The sequence below is a fragment of the Vigna unguiculata genome, chromosome 2, assembly GCF_037176805.1.
Source record: "Vigna unguiculata cultivar grain cowpea cultivar isolate G323 ecotype 2 chromosome 2, ASM3717680v1, whole genome shotgun sequence".
Lineage (NCBI taxonomy): Eukaryota > Viridiplantae > Streptophyta > Magnoliopsida > Fabales > Fabaceae > Vigna > Vigna unguiculata.
The window spans coordinates 22560525-22577409 of record NC_140793.1 but is presented as its reverse complement, the minus strand read 5'-3'; the positions used below and the strand labels follow the sequence as shown (position 1 = coordinate 22577409).

The 16885-nt window shown below is 28.4% G+C and overlaps 1 protein-coding gene across 1 annotated transcript; it reads right to left on the bottom strand.

Annotated features, from left to right (window-relative positions):
• Positions 1-1031: 1031 nt before the first annotated feature.
• Positions 1032-7231, bottom strand: LOC114173239 (alpha/beta hydrolase domain-containing protein VTE7-like). The gene is made up of 10 exons (XM_028057504.2): positions 6865-7231; positions 5665-5759; positions 5483-5580; positions 5332-5381; positions 4740-4835; positions 4532-4621; positions 4143-4235; positions 3113-3208; positions 1551-1616; positions 1032-1372 (listed from the first exon to the last, which is right to left on the bottom strand). Exons 1-10 carry the CDS (start codon positions 7036-7038, stop codon positions 1217-1219), a joined length of 1014 nt encoding a protein of 337 aa, XP_027913305.1. The 5' UTR covers positions 7039-7231; the 3' UTR covers positions 1032-1216.
• Between the last annotated feature and the right edge of the window lie 9654 nt (positions 7232-16885).

Here is a 16885-nt window from a genome sequence, read left to right as displayed (position 1 = left end):
AAATTAACGCATAATAAATAATAAGAAAAATATATTATTGGTAGTTGTTATTAGTTAGATTTGTAAACAAAATTCTATACTCGAATCAATTGTTGAGGATTTTCATGGTGTGATTTGGTTTGATTTTAGACTAAATTATTACCCCATAGGTTGGTTGGAATTTTGGGATTTTAAAACAATGTTGGTGCCTACTATTTATTGAAGAACTATTTAGCTTAAAAACATTAACAAGTAATAAATTTAAAGAAAAACATTGATTATTCTAAAACATTATATGATTATAATCACAAATTTATAATAAATTTAATAGTCATGTTCAAGAGTTAATTAACTCTATACTACATTAACTAAAAAGTCTATAAACTTACACAGCCAACAACAATAACATAATACTAGATTTTCTGCATTAGAAGAAATACTGAGCACAATTTAATTTGACAAATGTTTTGCATCCTATGTAAAGTAAAACATAATCAAATTGAATCTAGTAACATTACTATTAATAACTCAGATTCATGTTCAGTTTTCTGGGGTTAGATACTAGCCTACAAAACACTATCATTGTCATGCCCTCTTACCCAGAGAATAATAATTGAATAAATGGTACACATGCTACACTCACATAAATATTATACTGTTCTATCACTATCAACAAATAACCAATCATGTTATCACCATAACATGCTTATCTATCATGGGTTGCTTTCCAGGGAGATGGTACTGCTGTGTTTATTTCTTATAAAAAATATAACACTTTACTCTAACCAAATCATGATCATTCATGAAAATCATTTTTCCAGATTCTCTACCGAGATTTTCCTTTTACCCTCTACTAAGCTTTCAAAATATATTAAAAAAGTTTTAATATATTTCAAAATATGGAGCCATCAGTGTATTGTGAAGGCTCAGCAGAGGAAACAGTAAAAAACTCGATAGAGAATCCAAATTCTAACCGATGATGCTATTGTGCTAAGCAGCTTAAAGATAACCATGAATAATATTAATCATTGAAAACAATCCAACACCAGAAGAGTCAAATCAGTATATATAAAATGAGGATATGAGAAAGTGACATAATATTAACAATGTCATGTTACTTTAGCAACAGTGTTTCTATCTTCCTCTAAATGGGGAAGGAGAAATTCTTAATCAGTTCTATAGTTCTATAAACTTCAGGTTTGCCAAATTAAGGAGAAATTCTTATTTAGTTCAACCTTCATACTTGTGCAGCATATGGTTCCAATTGCTTAGCCTCTCTCTGCAAAAATTCAACAATTAATTTGATGGTAGAGTCTGGTCTTTCCAGATGAGGAAGATGGCCACAATGGGGTATTTGGCGAATTGTTGCATCAGGTAATTCACAGTGGAGTTGCTGCAAGTCAAAAAGTTCAAAACCAAACTTCAGTTATGATATTAGCATGGAATAGTGTTCCCTTGCACTCCAATCAAGTGAAACAAAGTGAGAGAGAATTATGCTTTCTGATCGTTACTTTCCAGCATTTCTTGCTTATCACTTTGTTAAAAAAATAGTGCCACAGAAAGTAACTTACCACCGCAAACTTATTGCTGATGATGCGGTCATTTTCACCCCATATTATCAGTGTTTTCTGCTTTACCTGTTAAATTCAAAACATCTTAATGAGAATGAAATCAAGTTTCTTAACAAAAAATGGAACTCCCTTCAGTTCATCCATCTGTTAGAAATTCGAGTCTGAGTTTAACATTGGGTAAAAATTAGAACGTTAAACAATATATAAGGAAATGAAACTTATCTCATAACAAATGGATTTTAACAGTTCTGCTGCATATATGGGTGGTTCAACCTACCCAACAGTTTTTCATGTTTTCTTACATTATCTCATAACAATATTTAGCTTTCTATGCAACTGTTATGTCTACCAAAACCATTTTTCATCCCAATGAATAAAAGAATACTTTTACTCTTTTTTCTCATGGCAAAAATGGCTCTGGTCAAGTCTTGTTAAAGATATGATTCAATTAGGTTAAATGTAACTAGGTATATAAGATATATCTAGTAGATATGTAGTGATATTATTTTATCTTGTTACCTTAGTCATCATGTACATATAGCATTGTAAATAGATGAGTGTGTGTATGCATGCCCATAATACACACTATTCCTGTAATCCTACATGTCTAGTCTGGCATAATAAGTCTACATAAAAAAAAAAATAGAAAACTTCAAACAGTGATCAAAATAATGCAGACAACCTTCCAAACATTCCGGTTTATGCAGCTGCAGCCTTTAATTCTAACAAAACTCAAATAATATTGAAAGTGGAATAGACAAATTTGATAACAGTCTCCATCTAAAAATTGTTCGCTTTAAAATTTACTGAAAAAGCTATGTAAATTAATCATCTTAAGCATTTTCCTTATAATTATATGTATATATACAGATAAAGAGTTGCAAGTGAAATTTTGAAATTATGGTCATGTGGACCATAAGCCCTATTCTTAGGAAGCATTTTTATTTCATTAATAAAAATTGCATAAAAAATTGACTCATTCCAGGAGATTAATGAACTAATTGCAGTACAAATTGAAGCCATGAGACAGTTAATAAATATGACTGATGCTTATGAACACAAATACAGTTGTTGCTCGTCTGGAAAGACAACAATGAGAAAAGTAAACAACTGACAAACAGTAAAGTCCAGCTTCTTTGGATTTCTTGGTGCTATCCTCTGATGGCCATTAAAAATACACTGATGTTAGTACTTTAAAAATCTTTCTAATATAATTTAAAACATCAAAATCAGTGTTTATCAGTGTATTTTGAAGACACCATTTAAAACATCAAAATCAGTGTTTATCAGTGTATTTTGAAGACACCGCATATAAACAATAACAAAAACCTGGGCAAAGAATCCAAATCCATGAGTACATGACTTAAGAGAGAGCTAAAAGTTGAGTGATCCAATAAAGGGTATGATGAACAGTCATGGTATCTCATGAAAATATCAGTAGCTTTGATGAAGATTCACATTTCCGAGTATCCATGTGAGTTAAACCACTTCTAAGGATTAAATGACATAAGAATGATGTAATAAATACAGCATTCATCAACGACTTGGAAAGCTTCACATACCTTTCCTATCAAAGGAGACACATTGTAACCACCACTTGTCATAAAATCCACTGTAGCATCATTCCACCAAGGCAATAAACAATGCAATCGGCCAACCTATGCAGAACATATGATAACTGTTAGCATTATTGATTCTTGCACATTCAAAATCACAGATATGAGAAGCTCATTGTGTGAAGGGTCTTCTGATATATCCTTGGACAGACATGAGATCCTTTGGCAAGAGGATAACTATTGAGATATTAATTCTCATGTGAGATACTTTCAGAACATGAAATTCATCATTTTTCATTTAAATTAAAGAGTTGTCTTCATTCATTCAAAGTGAATGGTTTTCTTGATTCATTCAAGAGGAAGAATTGTCTTTTCTAGGTTCAATCCAATGGTTATAAATATAATGCTTCATAACATCATTTGAATCTAGGAACATGTTGAGATTTTTTTGTTAGAATAATTATGTTTAGAAAAGAGAGAATATGTTTCGTACAAAAAGGACTATATTATTCAATTTAGAACAACATATTTAGGCATGTTTTTAACATTGCTCCTGCCTTAATAAACATATTCCTAAAATACTAAATAATTCATTTTCAAATTAAAGATATTAAGGCATATTTTCAACCCATGTTCTACTGATTAAGAGAAATGATGTGACCATTCATGAAATAAGAGCATGAATAGACATCAACTATTCATGAATGACACAGCCTAAAGGAAAGTGCTTAGCCAGCCTTGAAGACATCATCCCTAGCTTTCTTTATCTCTTTTTTTCTACCCTCCAAAGATTCAATCTTACCAACAATGCCTATGTAAATGTATTATTACAATTATTGTTTTTTAGGCTCTTGCACATAAGATCACACAATAGACATGTAATCTTCAGCTCAGCTCATAACAGTGACATGTGGTGCTGAATTATCCAAAAGTAAAAAAAGCAGAATGGTCCATTGTAAAGCAAAGAATAGATTAAAAAAACATGTATACCAGGTTACAACAAATAAAACAGTAATTCTAGAATCAGGAAACTCACATTAGTCCAATCAAGACTATTGCTGAAGGAAATGTTTGTGAAGGTCAAATAGGTGGCATAAAGGCGTAATGGAAAGCTCTTCAATAAATTAACCTGATCCAGAAGAACAACAGTAGTGAGTTGTAACTTGAATAATGAAAGTTCTTAACTTCCAAATCCTCTCATAACTACACCAACTGATTTAAGCCAAAATGAAGAAACAAAGATTCCATTTCCAAAGGTTAAATGTCATATTATGAAACTCTATCATAAAGAGCCAAAAGTAATTGAATGAACAAATGAACTTATTCAGCCAGACAAACACTGATAGAGGGAGATCAAGTTTGGTGTGATTTTCTTGTTAATCTCTGGTGTTGGTAAAATTATAGAAAGTTTGGAGAGATATTCACCCCGGCATAGGCTACTGCTCTTGGTAAGGTTGCCAGCTTTCCAGTTCCCTCTGCATATACACTAGCACCAATCAGAACAAGCTTCTCCACCTGAAAAGATGAACTGCAAATAAATGACCACAGGACACCAGAGTCATTTGATGAAGAACTCTTTTGCAAAATGGATTGTGGTGGGCAATTAGAAGTCAAATTATTGAATGCTACGTACAGCTTCGGGATAATTGACTGCAAAGTCAATGGCAACAGCAGAGCCAAGGCTTGGTCCAACTAATGTCATTGGCCTTCTGATGTAGTATTTCCAAAACTGTCATAGATAAATCCATTTCAGTCTCAACAGATGCAGAAAGAAACTATAGTTATTGAAGGTATCCATTATTCAATTTCTTTAGACCATAGTTGATGAACTAGTCATAGCCTATATATGATCTGTTGCTCCAATTTGATGACAACAAATTTACTCTGAATAAACTGATTCACCTATGTTGTTGTGTTATTCATGCAATAAACAGTACAATCTATAGACTCAGATATTCCTAATCGTTATACTCAACACAGCTAACACATTAACTATCTATAAGACTCCAACTATTAATACATTAACTACCCAGATTCCAATAGTTGATATATTTAAGTTTATTCCAAACCCAACTCAATTCACAAAGTTAGATAATTTAGGGAAAGAATTTAGTAGGTGATGCAGATTTTTCAGATTTATTTACCATCTTATAGCTGTGCAGACTCCAATTGAGTTTTCACTTTTCAGATTTAATTATGAGTTGGGGATACAGTACAATTAGTACCTGGTAGAAGTGATCACGCTTTGATACCACATCACAGGGAGGAAGTTTTTCTGATGGACAGAAGAAGAAAAAAGAGAGGAGAAAGCATCTTAAAAATCTCATGAACAAAAGGGTAAGTAACATACAATAGGAAAAGTAATAAAAACCAAACCTAAATCAGAGAAACCCCAACCAAGAATGTCAATGGCCCAGGTCTCAATACCAGATTCTTCAAGCAATGGTAATACATATCTCCATTCTAAACAAGAGCTGAATAACAACACAGCATGAGTTTCAGGGGTAACTTGTGCATAAAATGCATAAATAAATTTGTCTATCGTGTATTATGTGCACCTGTCAAAACCATGTAGAAGAACAACTGGAGTTTCCTTGCTCTGCACCATTGGCTTCACACAACTACTCATGATGGGATTTTCTGAGAACCTAACCTAATTAAATCAAACATTTATATGAATGTGAGACACACTGGTTGGGACTCTAAGCAAATGTGGCAGGTAAGAAGCATCACAGTGGAACAAACAGTGAAACTGAGTTCACGAATGAATCAATACTTATCAATTCAGTGTCCATAAACAAAAACCAGAATCTGTGTATAAAGTTATGTTCATACTTTCTGAAGCTTTTAATTGATTGTCTCATACTGTGTCCATGTAACAAAAATAAGAGAAAAATCTACTACATTCATAGGCTTAGAAAGTTAAGACTAGTTACAAATTTTAAACAGAGAAATTAAGAGATCTCAGCAAGGGAAATGAAGGTAACTTTCTAATGCGAAAAATACTTGGATTAATAGTGTGTCAGAAATAAATTATTTAATAAAAGACACATTCTAGAAGCACATACATTTTTCAGTCCTGGCCAAGAAGAAACTCCAGAGTGTGTCGAAGGACCCACAAAATCATGAATTAATCATAAATAAAATAAAAAAAAGAAACTCCAAAAGACCACAACACAGCAGTGTCGAACCAGCATTAGGAACCAAATCCAATGAAATGCAAACCCATCCAATCTCTTATACTTCCCCAAATATAATTCCACTCAACAAGTTTTCATTGCAGAAACCATTTGAATCTAAAGCAAATCTCACATCCAAAAAATTAAAAGACCAGGAGTTTACCTTTAATAAAAATCAAAACAAAAAATGCCAAAAACCAGAGCAAAAATGGGTTTAAGCCAATCCCTCACAACAAATTTTGATTTTTCTTTTCCAAAGGGGTGTTCACACATCACAATTAGCACTGATGGTGCCTAAAAAATGATTTCTTGTTCAGAAAATTGTAGGAAACTAAAAGAAATAAAAACCTTCAAAATGTCAATCAACACTTTGTTTACAAAAGCTTGTTTTCCAGAAACATAGATTTACCCTATTAAACTAAAAAAAAAAGTATAAACAAAAACACACTGTACTTGAAAGGAACAAAAGATTCAGATACCCTTTTAACTTTACACAACAAAGATACAAAAACACTATGCAGAAGACCAAAGAAAAAAAATGCAAAGAATCGGAAGAGAGTAAAAAGACGAAACATTTACAGGCACAGGTAGCCTCTGAATCCGCATGGCGAAATTTCTGGCAAAAGGGTCTTGAATGGTGTGCACTTCTCTGGGGAGAAAGGAAGGGAAGGCATCAAGAGAACCAACTTTGGCGTTGCATCTGAGTGGCAAAGGCAATGCCGCAGAAGAACCAATGGACAGAGAGAAAAACATGTTGTGTGGGTGCAGTGTAGTGAGGAAGGGGATGAAACGGTGTCGTATCTTATGCTATGCCACAGTCACTCACACAGTGTCAGACATGCAGAGTTTTGTGTGTAGAAGAGTGGTGTAACTGGTGAGAGTACGTGTTAGAAGGTGGTGGCTCATGTGGGGTGGTGTTTAGGGACAAAGTGTCTTAGGGTAGGGTAGGTACCCTTATAAGAGGTAGCTTCTTCTACTTAAGATACTTCTCCACTTTCTGCCAACTTAACATCAAACAACAGTGCTGTGTCAATAGCGATAATTATTACTATTATCGTGTGCAGTGAACTAACTCCCATCTACCCCGTTTTCTGTTCAAATGTGTCTCTTGTCTGCATTTAATGACACATGATGCAATGCCAGAAAACTTGTGCTGTGTTTGTGTACATAAACGTTTTACTTTGGAAACATATGCACACTGTTATCATTACACCTACTTTTGAGTTTGGAGGTCGAAGAAAATGCACAGAGAAAGTGAAAAATGATGTAATAGTTTGTGTTTGTTAACAAACCTTCACATGTAGCAAGGAAAAGTACTAAGTTTAAAGAACATCTGTGTTTGATTTTTTGTATGGTACATGTGGGACTGTGTTGTGTTCTATTTCACTAATTATTGATGTTTGCTAATAATTTAAACTAAGATTTTTCATTAAATCATATATCTATATATATAATTATTTTTTTATAAAAATGTTTGATAACAAAAGACAAACTAAAAATAATGAGTTTTTGAGAATGAAAAATATGTAGGGCAATTAAAGTGTAACTTACTATATTTCACTGTTGTTTGGCATGTATAGTTTAATGTAAGAAAAATATCCAAAGATGGTAAGGTATTAAAGAAGTTGAATGATCCTTCGTTTTGTTATGGCAACAACTCCATGTGGTGGTGTCAGAAGTACTTCAATTTCTGCAACTCATTTCATCTTTTCTCTTTCACTCTGCAAAAACAAATCAAATCGTCATCAAGGACATCAAGCCAAGTACATGCTTTTATTTTTTTTTTTTTCTTTTATGGGATGAAAAACTATTCATCTCAAGTGTTAGTTTCCAAATCTGAGCTTCCTCACAAGTGGGGTAATAATAAGTTAAAAAAATAATGTGATAAATAATTGTGAAAAATTTTGGAGTCACAAATATTTTATTGAATGAAAAGAAAAATTTACTAATTTATTATTGTAAAATTTTGAGTTGAAGATAACTTTAATCTCTCACACAGCTTTCAAGTTACTTACCTACTCTCTGTGTTTGAGAAATTCAAGAATACTATTTATGTTTGTGCCGAAGTATTGGGGAAAGAATGTTAGACTTTCATTTTGGTTTGTCTTACACTATGGTTTCAAATAAATATTCTATAAAAGTTATTTTTTTTAAAGTGAATAAGAGAAAGGAAAAATAGTACAAAGTTGCACTGTTTTTACATTTATTTATATTTTATTTCTTCTCGTTTAAATATTCTATCTCATTATTTTGTCCTTTTATTTCTTTTATTTTCTCTTACCTACAGTATTTTGGAATTAAGTACTTGCGTGAAAGACTAGGCTTCCAGTAGAAGAATAAGTATTCTTGTCTGTTAGTAAGATATATTTTAGGTTTAATTTGAATATATGATAGTTTTTCACTCTTATTTATCAGAAGAAAAATAGTTGTCTGATTACAGAAGCATCAGGGAAGAAAAAAAAAATTAATTGTGAAATTCACAGTTTCTTTTTTATTCTATATTTTATCTATTTTATTTACTTTTATGTATTTTCTGAATCTAATATTTTTATTTTCTTTTATATTTATATATGTTTATTTATCTCTCTATTTTTATTTAACGTTTTTCATTAACTTTTCTTTCCACCATTGACCTTAATTTTATGTTTGAAGAATTTTTTTAATAATTTAAATTTATTAAATTTTATTTTATTTCTTTGAAAACAAAATATTTTAGATATTATTAAATAAAAAATTATTTAAACATTATTTTTTAATAATTTAAAAATATTGATATTGATAAAAATATTATCTTGATTATGATTGTTTTTTAGTCTTGAATATACTCGAATTGAATAGGCCCGAGTTGTTGGCATGAGCAAGCTAAGTCGTGTTAAGTTAGTTTGCATTATTCGAACTAAGTCAACTCAACTTAGGTTGAGTTGAACTGCTGTGAGTTTACATGTTCATCCGAGTTAGAGCATACATGTCTTCAAATGACTAAAGTCAGGCCTAGTTGTCCGATCAAAATCCAAATCCTAAGTCAAACCTAAGTCAAACTTAGTCGACTTTAGTCCAAATTAAGCCGAGTTGAAAAAAGATAGTGTGATCAAGTCTTGCTCAAACCAAGTCCAAGTCGAGTTAGGACCAAGTAGGATCGAGAAAGATTATATCAAGTTTGGTTAAGTCAAATTTGGCCCATATTAAATTGAAACATCAAATTAGAACCATGTCAAATTAAGTTGGATTGGCCCAAATTCTTTTAAAAATTATAAAAAAAATTCTTATTTCACTATTTGTAATGTTAGGACTGTAATTGGTTTATTTACATCAATTTTGACTTCAAATACTAATTCTTTTAAAACACACTAATACTAATTGTCTAAATGAGTACAAGTCTTGGAGACAACTTGACTTATAAAATATATTACATCAATTAACACATCAAAATGTTAATAATATTATGATTTTATATTTGTTGCAAATGATGATATTTTGTTTAACTGTAGTGATGACTATTAAAAAACCGTTATTTTGAAAGATACTCTAACTTTACTCTTTAATTCTTTAATTAATAAGTAATCAAATGTAAATCATTATAACTAAAATTAGCAAGCACCAAGATGAATATAAAAAGAAAATACACTAGATCACTTAAATATTTAACACGTCACTTGTAAATTAATCATTGTAACAATTAATAATTTTTTATTTTTAGTTGTTAGATGAGATATTTTTGTTGATGTGAATGTTTGAAACCAATATTTGTTATTAAATATCGAAATATAACAGCAGTTCTCTTTGTATATTAATGTGTATAAATAAAGATAGAGGTTACCGGTAAGGACATTCATGATCCCTTTAACTAAAAATCATTAATAAGAAATACATTTATGTGTTAATTTATTTCCAAAACTTCTCACATTATTTTATTTTAAAATGCATTTGAAACAAATTCTTTTTGTTATTTCTATTTTTTCTAATAATAATATTCTACTAAAATATTTAAGTGTATAAGCTAAATTATTGAATTTAATTATCAAAATAAAATATTTTTTATATAAAAAATGAGATACTTATTTGTGTGAAAATGAAAAGTCCACCAATTTAACGCTAAGCTAATAATAAACAATTCACGTCAAGATAGACATTTGATTGGACATCACTCCTAATATGTACTACAAAATAACCACATTTCCTTCCAAAATTAATGAAGAATAATTTTTTTTTATTATGGTTTTTTAACAAAAACATTGTATTACCACCAATTTATAATAAATTGACATTTTATATAATATCAATGAATAACTTTAAAAACTTACTTTTTTTGGCATACAATCCCCTTTATCAAAATTTTGATTTTCGAGATTCTGTTGTAAATTATAAGTGATTTTTTTATATATTAATTTATTATTAATATTACAATTATGAGCTAAGAAATAAAGTTCAAGTCCAATTTAATATTATAAAATTCATTTACAGATAAAACAATATACTGAATAAATAATAAATTTTTTTTATAATTGATTTTAACATGAATCTAATATTATATTAAAAAATAAATTTTAATTATTACTTATTTTATAAAATTAATTTATAAAATAAAATTTATATCTAAATATAAATTTATTTTATTTCAAATCAATATAAGATTTCCTGATCATGTCTAAATCAAATCTATTCTATTTAACCAATCTCATGGAATTGAAAGGAATTGAAATATAGTAAAGAATTAAAACCGCTTTTATAAGAATTACTTAATTTAAAAAAAATATTTTTTAATCTATAAATTTTGATGAAAAATTAAAATTTGTCGATATTCTAAATTTTCATAATTTTGATTTTTAAATTTAAAAATAAATGGATATAATAATTATATTAATTTAAACATATAAATATTTATTTTACGTGTTAAATAATATTTTAAATTAATATTTAAACTGAACGTGTTAGATGGTATAATTGATTTAGAAATTAATCTCAAATATCGTTTAAAATGTAAGGAAAAAAAAATTTAAGTAATTGGATTTGAAAAAATTATATTTATATATTATTAAAGTTTGAGATTAAACTGAATTAAATTTAATATGTAAATGAATTTTAATTTTAAATACATAAAAATTTAGAGATTAATATCATATTTAACTTTTAAAAAATAGAAGTACCATGCAAATAAGTTTTTGTTGAAACTAACATTTCCTATTTTTATGATAGTATTGGACCAATAGTAAGTTTAAGTCTATAATATTTTATTGTTCTCTGCGTAATTTATTTACTAAAATTAAAATAATAAATAAAAAGCATGAACAGTACCAAATATTCGATATATCAAATTAATATCAAATTGTGAATTATTTGGTGAAATTTGTGGTGTGAAATTTCGAAGTCTTCTTCTAAGTACAATGATGATACACGTGTAACAACAAATATATTCAAGTAGTTTCATGTATGATGAAATTCACAACCAAATAAATACGTTATTAAAGTACATGCAGAGAGAAACGTTTAATAAAAAAAATGTTAAATTAGATTTTTTAAGTTAACTAAGGATTGAGTTGGTAATAAAATGGTCACAAAATAAAGCAAAAATATTAAAAACATGATATACATGATGTTTTCAAAATGTTTTAATAAATAGTTAATTGGTTGTGCAAGAATAATGAAATTTACTTGGTTTAATTCTAAACTAGTTATCGGTATTTACTCTGAAGAAAACTGGAAGATTTTATTTCAGATTATAATGAACCTGTTAACAAATCTATTAGTTTATTTTTTTGATTTATACAACATAATTAAATGGATATTCTATTCATTTATAAAAGTAATATTTAAAAAGTTAAAGCTATGTTTTAAAAAAATGTGTTGTAAGGCAATTTAGAAATAAAAAAACTTTTTCAAATAAATATATTTTAATATATCTAATAGTGAAACATAACTTAAAAATCTACTTTAATATCATTTTAAATATATCAAAATATGTTTAAATACATTTTTTCTTTAATTTTTTAAAACTCTTTTCAAGAATTTCAAGAAAAAAACCAAGTGACAATACATCGAAAATGCTGATTAATCTTAACTATATTATTTGAATGAACATAAAGTCAAAACATTGGTCAAGTATGGAAGATCAAGAACACTTCTAATTATAGAATTATTTCATTAACCTCACATATTATTTATACTTATATATAAAGAGATATATTCTTTTGGTGTCAACATTTTCTTTGTATTTTTTTTTAAATTAAAATTATTATTTTATCAATTTTACCCTTCAAATAACTGTTTTCTTTTTAAATTAATGATTTTTCTAAAATTGACCACTTTTTTAAAACTTAATAATTTTTTTAATTAAAAAATTATCTACAAAACAAATAAAAACTCTTTATAATTAAATTATAAAATTATTTATATTTAATTTTATAGTTATAATAATAAAAATATTAGTATTAATTTTATTATTTTTTAATATAATAAAAAAAGTAAATACATGCGTGCACTATAATTGAAGTAATTTTGATCCCTTAAAGATAAATGAATTGTATTGACCCCTCTTAAATTATACAATGAGAAGGTAGTCTTTAATTTCATTTCATCGTTAAAAGTTAGTGAGTACCAAAGTATATATGATAAATAAAATTATAGTCTTTAATTTAACACTCTAGATTTGAGAAAACTCGCGACAAAAAAAAATGTGTAAAAAAAAAAAGTTAACTTCAAATATCACATTGTTTTATAAAATTGTTACTAAAAAAAATGTAATCTTCACATACTAAAACTTTTAATTTCAAAAAAAATTTAGAAAATAAAGTATATAGAAATGACTGCAAAAAATCATAAGACAGATAGTAAAGTAAATATTAAAACTCCGGTTTGACAGAAAAAAATTGTGAATATATTTTTTCTAAAGTGTGGGTGGATAATGAAAATGGAAAGGACAATAATTGTGAATGTTGTTTTATTCAAGAAAAACATGAGTATGAAATAAAATGTTAGTTTTATAAAAAAAAAATCGTATTACATTGTTAATTAGATTTTACAAACATTTCATAATACTTAAAACTTATAGGGTTAATATATTAATAATTTCTGAACTTTAATGTGAAATTAAAATGAAACAAAAACGAAACTTTGATATATTTTTGTTCTTAAACTTTAAAAACGAATGGATATAGAACTTTTAGTCCAATTATATTAAAAGAATATATATGTTAAACAATATATCATGCTAGTATTTGAGTTGTATATACAGTTTGATACGTTTTTACATCAATATTTATTACAGAGTGCGTTTGACATGTAAAAAACATTAATATAATTAGATTTAAAAAATTATATTTATTTATTTTTAAAATTTAAAAATCAAAATATACCATTTAAAATAAAAATAAATTCTAATTCCATATCAAAGGTTAAAACTATGTACTTAATCAAACTTATAATACCAAAGTGATTTCAAGACTCCATCTTATCTAGTTTTCATTTAAGATTGTGGTGCATCTTGTTGCACTTATAATGCATTTATTCATTCTCACTCTTGTGCAATACGTGTAATATCTAAAGCTTCGTATAACATTATTTAATCTTCACATAATATTATCCAAATGTAATATCATCTAACTTTTCTTGAATTTCTAGATATACATTAAATAGTTTTGATTAAATCAACTAGAATTTACTATTATTTATTATTATTATTAAAATCATGAATTGTTAGATATATAGTTATATAGTTTATCTAGATATGTTAGATATAGGTTAGGTTGTTCATGTTTCAACATTAAATGAATAGTAAACAAAGGGTTTGATTGTAATTTGATTTTGTTTTTAAGATGCTTTCAAATATTTCTATGGTTGAACTTTTATTTATATATTGTCCTGTATAAATTGAAAGGTTAAATATAGTTTGTTTATTTGTCAATTCAAAAATAATTTAGACGATGTGACTGATTAAAGAAGAAAAGGTTTTCATACTAGTAGTGTGAGATGACAAAAGATATTACAATAATTATTTTTTTTATTTTTGAACCCTTACAAAAAGTTTCGTTTTGTACGAGTTGTTCTGTCGTTCAAGGAATGGTTAGTTGGGGTCGTTTGCAAGGATGAAACTCTATCCTCATGCTCTATCAATAATTAAAATAAAATAAAAAAAAAGTCGATATATATAAATAATAAAAAAATAAATAAAGTAAAAGTATGATTTTGGACTATGAATAATCTAAGAACAACAAAAACTTCAAAACGCGTGATTGATATATAAAAAATCCATGGTCCATTTTGGACTATGATCCATTAATTACATTTTTGTAATTCTAAGGAAATCATTAAGATATCAAGCATGTCATAATAAATGTGACTCGAAATCAACTCTAAGTATAAGTTTAGGTCTTTGAATTGCTCAACCAAGTCAAATTTTTGCAAATATCAGAGTAAGATATGAACTAGCATTCAACTTAAAGTATCTCTCACTATAAAAAACAAAACAGAGGAGGTTATAAAAAATTTCCACAAATTAACATAATTTAAGATTTTTTGGTAGATCGTCTAAAATGATAAAAATAGTAGGGGGTTTTAGTTCATCTACTATATTTTATTATTTATATATATATTTTTTGGTTAAAATTTCACTCTTTCATATTACATTTAATTTTCTCGAAAATCATTAACTAAAATCATAACTCCTCAAGAGTTTCATCAATTTTCTTTGTCTTATATTCAACTCCTTCTAATAAAATAGATAGTTTAAAGTTTCATGAACGTTGGATACATCAAACTTTGTACCATAAAGATGGTGTTTCCATATGTTCAAGGAAAACACAATTGCAATTAGCTCTAAGGCATAACTCTAATTTGGATAAAAGAATAATGTACTTTTTGAATTAAAGAGTTTTTTTTATCACCTCAAATAGATAAAACCTAGTATTTAACACTTCAAGAATCAACTTAAGTTTTTCCACAACTAAAAATCCTTTCATGAAAACCATGAAAAGAAAAGGGGAAGAAAAAAACTTACCTATGACCAAGCTTCATGTTAGAGTGTTCTATACTTCCTTTAACTATTTTTGGAAGAATCTTATAAAAAAAGAAGAATAATTGAGGATGGAAACATTAAAGAAAAGAAGGAAGAAAGATGTTATGGCAAAGAATATAAGAGTTCTCCTCTACCAGGACGAATAATAGAAAGTTCAATGTTCGTCAGAATTACTTAGGTTAGTAAAATTTATCCCTCTTGGTCATGGGAGTGTGGTTTGCATTTATAGAGAAATAAAGTGTACAAAAGATATTTTTTCCCTTAACAAGCGGAACTTCATAAGTTAACAACAACCCACAATCCTACTCCTATCCGCATGGCTAGGATTTCGATTGACCTTCTCGTTGCTTTGTAGCGTGTTGATATTTTCATCAGGGCATGGGCTTTGTAGATACATTCTGGGCCTAGTCCAAACTTTGCTATGGTTGTTCAATAACTTCCTCTATGATCCATTGCGGGGCCTTGGCTCCTGATCGAGGTATATCCTATGAACTAGTTGCTTTCTGGGCAGCTCATCCTATGACCTAACTACTGTCTAGGAAGGACTAAGCTTATGAGATCAACTTATCCTTGTGAGACAGCTCGTCCTATGACATAGCTGCTTTCTGGGCATCTCGTCCTATAACCTAGCTACTTTTTGGGTAGCTCGTCCTGTGACCTACCTGCTTTATGGGAAGGACTAGAATCTTGAATCTTACTGGAAATTAGGTTGAGACGGTACACATTATGATAAGTCTTCACCGAGTCACTCTCTAAAGTAATTATGTTGAGGTCGACCCTTTCTTTCTGCTTGGCCCAAACGTTGGCTTGACCTCTTGCTCGGTCCAAATCCTAGCAAGTTTTCTTGGTCCATGACATATCTTTAATGAAACTCATTGTTTTATGACAAATATTTATCGGGTTGGAATAAAAAATGAGTCTATTGAGGTCGATCATTCCCTGGATGGTACAAAAGACATGAATGATAAATGAGAACAAGAAAATAATTGCTAATTATATTATGTTAAAGAAGAAATTTTCCACCTTTTTTTTATTGTTTGCAACTAGGGATGTCAAAAAAATTTGTATCAGTGGGTATTCGCGGATAAAACCTGCAATGGATAATAAATTAATATTAAAAATGGATACTCGCGGTAACGAGTACGAGTATTATTTATACCCGTATATTAACGGGACGGGTACGGATATCATAGTATCCGTACTCGTGGATATCCATACCCGTTATACTCTCATTTAAATTAAAAAAATTAAAATATTAACACATTGATTTTGAATAGATTATTTTTTATCAATTGGTTTTAAAAAATCTCAATTTATTTGTAAACTGTCACATTCAACACTATTTAAATGAATTATTTGCACTTTGTTTGAAATTTATAAATGTTATGCATTGTATTTCTATTTGAATTTATAGTTAATATTTGTTAAATATTAAATTTTTCTTTTTTGTAAATATCCGCAGGTACTCGTAGATATCCGTGAATATTAAAAAAATTACGAATACCTGCACGGATATGGATACGAATACACTGTGTCTAATATTTATCTAACAATAAGGTACGGAGGAGCTGGTACCCGTACCCTACCCACCCG

Bases quoted from the DNA above. Each gene is read 5' to 3' on its own strand.
- LOC114173239 (XM_028057504.2), bottom strand. From the start codon at position 7,038: ATGTTTTTCTCTCTGTCCATTGGTTCTTCTGCGGCATTGCCTTTGCCA. The intron at 4,236-4,531 runs GTGAATATCTCT...CTTCTGGATCAG, and splicing joins GAGCAGTAGCCTATGCCGGG to GTTAATTTATTGAAGAGCTT. The intron at 3,209-4,142 runs GTGAGTTTCCTG...TGTTCTGCATAG, and splicing joins ATAGTCTTGATTGGACTAAT to GTTGGCCGATTGCATTGTTT.